The sequence below is a fragment of the Chiloscyllium plagiosum genome, chromosome 1 (genome assembly GCF_004010195.1).
Source record: "Chiloscyllium plagiosum isolate BGI_BamShark_2017 chromosome 1, ASM401019v2, whole genome shotgun sequence".
Taxonomy (NCBI): Eukaryota; Metazoa; Chordata; class Chondrichthyes; order Orectolobiformes; family Hemiscylliidae; genus Chiloscyllium; species Chiloscyllium plagiosum.
Genome location: NC_057710.1, coordinates 59,840,686 through 59,846,685, shown reverse-complemented (window position 1 = coordinate 59,846,685; position 6,000 = coordinate 59,840,686). Strand labels below are relative to the sequence as shown.

General features: G+C 40.9%; 1 protein-coding gene and 1 pseudogene across 1 annotated transcript in view; one reads left to right on the top strand and one right to left on the bottom strand.

Moving 5' to 3' along the window:
• The window catches only part of dcaf12 (DDB1 and CUL4 associated factor 12), a 93,607-nt gene that overhangs the window by 17,768 nt on the left and 69,839 nt on the right, over positions 1-6,000 (bottom strand). The window contains exon 8 of the mRNA XM_043687546.1: positions 3,606-3,793. Within this exon, the coding sequence (XP_043543481.1) occupies positions 3,606-3,793 (188 nt within the window). The remainder of the gene's footprint in view (positions 1-3,605; positions 3,794-6,000) is intronic.
• LOC122548786 lies at positions 1,767-2,881 on the top strand (annotated as a pseudogene).

Below are 6,000 nucleotides of genomic sequence, written 5' to 3'. Positions count from 1 at the left end.
TATGTTGCTGGAATAGCACAGCAGGTCAGGCAGCATCCAGGGAACAGGAGAATCGACGTTTCGGGCATAAGCCTGAAGAAGGGCTTATGCCCGAAACGTCGATTCTCCTGTTCCCTGGATGCTGCCTGACCTGCTGCGCTTTTCCAGCAACACATTTCCAGTTCTAACAATCTCAACCACCTTCGCTTCTCCCAGCTAGAGCCGCATCGCAAGCACAAGCTAAAAAGAATAAACACCCCATCGAATATCAATATGAATAAAAAAACATTCTTTTATATAAAAAAAGGGGGAATAAATACCCCACCCATCCTTTGGTAATTCCTAACTTAGCAATTTAAAATGTACATCTTAACCACCACCAGACATAGTTTGAACCAAATTATCATCATCAATAGAGGGAGAAAAAAGGGGAAAAACAAAGCTCTAACCGGGGATTTCCTCCATTTCTTTTACAGAATGATAAATGCACACCCAAGCAACAATATTTATACATACTACAATTGTTTAAATTTGGTTAGTTTGTCCACAAAGTCTCTTGCCTTCTCCGATGTGTCAAAGAGATGCATGGATCCATCTAAGGTGATCCGAAACACTGCCGGATATCTCGGAGTATTGAATCCCAAGCTCCTTCAATCTTCTCTTGACACCATCGTATGATTTTCGTTTCTGGATCACCGCCGCTGAAAAGTTCTGAAAAAACATGATCTTAGACCCCTCGTAAATTAGGGCCTTTGGATCCTTCCCCTGGAGTCTGGAAGGGTCCATGACTCTCTCCTTATCCCGGTAATGACGGAACCGCACCAGGAAAGGACGACCCAGACCTGACCTCCGTGCTACGACCCGGTGAGCCCTCTCTATCTTCAATCCTCTCATGCCATTCTCCAAGTCAAGGAATTTCGGAAGCCAATCTTCAACAAATTCCACAGGCCGCTCACCTTCCTTACCCTCGGGCAGACCAATGATCCACATGTTTTTTCTCCTGCCCCTGTTTTCAAGATCATCCACTTGGTCACGCAAATTACGAAGCTGCGTCTTCAGGGCTTGGATCTTTTCCTTGAATGAATTGGCATCAACTTCCATCACTGTGACCCTGTGCTCCCTCATCCGTCCTCTTTTCCACGTCTCCCAGCTGCTGCTCATGCTTCTGCAGCATGAGAGAGACTGGAGCCAGCTTCTCTTCAATCTGTTTCGCTGCAGGCTGAGCTGCAGGCCCGGCCTCAGATGCTCCTCCTCCCTTTTTCGGCATTTCTGGACAGTTGAAAATACAGGTAAGTCAATTTTTAAATGTTTCTTGGGGCTCCACAATCTTTCCAATGCCCCAAGAAATCCTGATGACCTTGGTTGGGTGGGTTAAAGGACCGTCCTGCTGCGATGTGAAGCTCTGCAGGGTGATCTTCTCAGATTGCCGCCATCTTAGATCCCCCCCAGCAGTATTTTTAACTATGATCTGACAAGTACATTATGAAGCCACAGACCAAGCTCTGTGACCTTCTAACCTATTGCACAGGCGACAAGTCTTTGTATGCAATAAGCTTTTCCAATGCCTCTGACTCTCAGCCTGGATTTTAAAGCTTACACCTATTACATCCACAAGTCTCATTGCATGATATTTAATTTCATTCATCATATACAATGAGCCACATCTTCCTATCGAAATATCTATAATAATTCATATAACTCAATGTTAAAATTTCATTTGCCAAGACAGAGAGCAAGCAAGCAGTGGAAAGGGGGAGGTGCCACATTGCAAACTTCTGGAAGATAACATGGCGACAGTGCTGGAGAAACTTAACACGCCTGTTTCTCAAAATGGATCTGAAGCCTCAAGAAATAAGGTCATCATTGTAGGTGTAGGCCAGGTTGGGATGTGGTGTGCTATTAGCATTCTTTTAAGGGAACTAACCGATGCGATGGCCTTGGGTGATGTTCTGGAAGACAAACGGAAGGGAGAAACGATAGATCTTCTTCATGGCAGCCTGTTTCTCAAAAAACCCAAAGGTTATGCTGATAAATATTATGCAATAACTGCTAATTCTCGATCTTGGTTGTTACTGCTGGTGGCTGCCAACAAGAGGGCGTGAGAGCCGACTGAATCTGGTCCAGAGAAATGTCAACATCTTTAAATTCATCACCTCAGATTGTAAAATACAGCCCCAACTGCAAACATATTGTAGTATCCGATCCAGTTGATATTCTGATGTACGTAACATCAAATATCAACGTTATGAGTGGACTTCCAAAGAACCATGTGACTGGCAGCGGCTGTAATATGGATTCTGCTCAATTCCGTTACCTGATGGCTGAGAAACGTGGGTTCCATCCATTCAGTTGCCATGGTTGGGTGCTTGGTGAACTCGGAGATTCTAGTGTTCCGTTTGAAGTGGTGCCAATGTGGCGGCAGTTGGACTGCAGCAGTGAAGGACAAGGAGAACTGGAAAGACGTCCACAAAATGGTGGTGGATAGTGCTTATGAAGTGATTAAACTGAAAGGATATACTAACTGGGCCATTGGCCTCTGTATTGCTGAACTGACTGAATCTATTGTGAAGAATCTGAAGCGGACTGACCCAGTATCCACCATGGTAAAGGGTATGCATGGCATAGAGGAAGAAGTCTTCCTGAGCGTGTAGTGTGTGCTGAGTACAGTTGGTCTAACTGATGTCATCAATCAAACTCTGAAAGAGGAGGTGACCTAGCTGAGAAACAGTGCTGAAACGTTGTGGAAAACTCAGAGGGAACTGAAGGATCTGTAATTTTGAGGCTGACTGCAGTGTTCCTTTCGCCGAAGCTGCAAAGGAACCATCTGCAGCAAGATTCGAGTATCTTGGGTAAACTCTTATCCATGATTTGTAATGGGTGTATTCTCAAATATTAACTAGCCCATATTACATGGTTATTGCTTTAAAAAAAAGTAAAAAATAAAGTAAAACATGTAATTACAAAAAAATTTAATTTGCCATTTAATATCAACTACATAATTAATGTCCATATTTTTGCCAATTTACTGCACACCACTTTCTTCTTCTTTCTATTCTGTATCATCACCTCACCTCAACCACATTAGCCCTTGTGTCAAGCACATTAGCCTAGTCTCGAGAATACTAGCCCAGTGACATCACCACTACATAATTAGTTCCCCCTAATAGTATCAATGGATGCAGCTTACATGGATGGCGTACAAAGTTATTAAGTGTTTCATATACTTTGCGTCAGGTCTAGACCCATTGGTAGCACGCTCATCTTGCAGTTAAAATGTTGACTTCAAAACCTTAAAGATAATCCCGGGTTGACACAGTAGTGCAATGCAGGGAGTGCTATGTTTTAGAGGTGTCAACATGTTAAATCAAGGTTCCATCAATCCTTAAACGGATGTTAAAAAAAATCCATGACAAATCAGTGGACAGCATCAGAGGTCTCCGGTGCCTTTGCCAATACAGTCCTAACAACATTGCTAAAATAATTATCTAGTGATGAATTAAATAGATTATCTTTTTGTGCAGAAATGACAAACTTAAAACCAAGTACTTTGTAAACCCCATGGAACAGGTATTCTAGAACTGTTCACATCTTGCACTTAATAGAAAATATAAAATGTCCCAACTTACCAACCAACCCTTCCCTGTTGTTAATTTTAAAATTTCTTCACAAGACTTGAGTTTCAGCTTCTCACTGTAGTAGTTTGCTTGACACAGCCTTTCCATAAACTTCTGAGCTCTGATGTCATAGAAAAGCAGAGAACCTTGTCCTGTTCCTACTGTTATAATGTGTTCATAAAAGCTTACAGATCGAATACCTGTTTAAAAAACAAAACAAGATCTCTTTTTACCGCTTATTATCTTCCTTCTCTACTTCAAAATAGCATCTGGATTATTTTCTTCAAGTGTGAAAACATTTGTCATAAAATAAAAAGCTGCATAAATGAACAGAGTAAAAACAAAAATTGTTTACAGAACTATAATTATACAGTAGTCAAAGGAAAGTTGACTATTAAAGCTACTTACTGGCTTGAATCAGAGGATAAGAACAAAATAGTAGTGTCACAAATTGATGTTAAATCTTACACTAGAAACTAGATCCAGGGGCATAGCCTCAAAATAAGGGGGAGCAGATTTAGGACTGAGTTGAGGAGGAACGTCTTCACCCAAAAGGCTTTGAATCTGTGGAATTTCCTCCCCAATGAAGCAGCTGAGGCTATCTCGTTTATTGTTTTTAAGGCAGATATATTTTTGATCAGTAAAGGAATTAAGCGTTATGGTGAGCTGGCAGATAAGTGGAGCTGAGTCCACAAAAAGATCAGCCATGATCATATTGAATGGTGCAGCAGGGTCACCAGGTCAGGTGACTTACTCCTGCTCTTATTTATGTTATGTATAATTTGAAAAGAAGGAAGGTTAATCTGTCTTTAAAATTGACACAAATAATCTCGCAAAATGGTTCCCATAAGTCACACCACCACCTATGCAATCAGCTGGTATTAGAGCCAGGCTGCATTTGTCTCAAGAAGAAATTGAAGAGAAACTCTTAGAAATTCAATTATTATTTCCAAGGGTTAATATTGACAATAATTCCCCTCGATGTATGAATAACTTTTCCTATCTCAGCAAAAACCTGACAGGGTGAAAGTGTCCAAGATCAAGCTTGGACAGTTAAAAATATAACAACTTTGACCAAAATACAATGGATGATTCTGTACCAAGATTTAGGCTGATCAATTAACAATTCACAGCCCCAAGCCAATTCTCGATTCTGATTAAACAGTCACTAAACTCAAAACTTTAACTCTTCTTTCTCTGCACAGTTGCTGCCAGACCTGCTGAGTTTCTCCAATAATTTCCGCTATTGTTAATTCTCTGGGGAACTTGGTTTGAATCCCACCATGACATTTAGTGAAATTTAAACTCAAAAATCTGGAATAAAAAGCTAGCCTAAAGTTGACCACAATCACTGCTGATTGCCACAATTGTGTCCTTTATTTAATTGTGTCCTTTATAGCAAGAAATCTGTCATCTTATCCTTTTCTGCTCTACAAGATCCACAGCAATGAGACTGACTCCTAACCGCCCTCTGGACAATTAGGGATGGACAATTCATCTCACAAACAAATAAAAAAAGGGTCTGTAATAATATTGGGTGAGTGTGCTATTGCTTCCACCTTTATAAGCATATCTTTATCAGTATCCAGTTTTAAATGTTGAATATACTATTGGAATTAGTAACACTGTTGCTTTTATGGCATTAGTTTTGCAATAAATCAACCTTTATTTAAAACATAAAGCTTCACTTTTAATCAAAACACACTACAGGGGAATACAAACTATTCTCTCTAAATTTGCAAATCACACACCAGGGAGGCAGACTTTGGAAAGATGCAGAAGTAACATGGTTGTCATCATGGATGACTTGAACTTCCCTAATATTGGTTGGAACCTCCTTAGTTCAAATAGTTTGCATGTAGCAGTTTTTGTGAGGTGTGTCCAGGAAGGGTTCCTGACACAATATGCAGATAGGCCAACTAGAGGAGAGGTCATATTGGATTTGGTGCTTGGCAACGAACCCATGCCAGGTGTCAGATCTCAGTGGGAGGCATTTCTGTGATCGTGATCACGACTTCCTGTCCTTTACTACAGTCATGGAGAGGGATAGGAGTAGATGGTATGGGAAAGTATTTAATTGTGGGAGAGGGATTTATCATGCTGTTAGGCAGGAACTGGGGCACCTAAATTGGGAACAGATATTCTCATGGAAAAGCATGACAGAAATGTGGAAGCTGTTTAGGAAGTACTTGCTGCGATTGCTGAACAGGTTTGCCCCACTGAGGAAAGGAAAGAATGGTAGGTTGAAAGAACCTTAGGTGACAAGGGATGTGGAACATCTTGTGAGGAAGAAGAAGGAAGCTTACTTAAGGTTGAGGAGGTTATGATCAGACAGACCAGAAAAAAATTGAAGAATGGACTTAGGAGAGCTTGAAGGAGGCAGAAAAAAGTTTTAGCAAGTAGGATG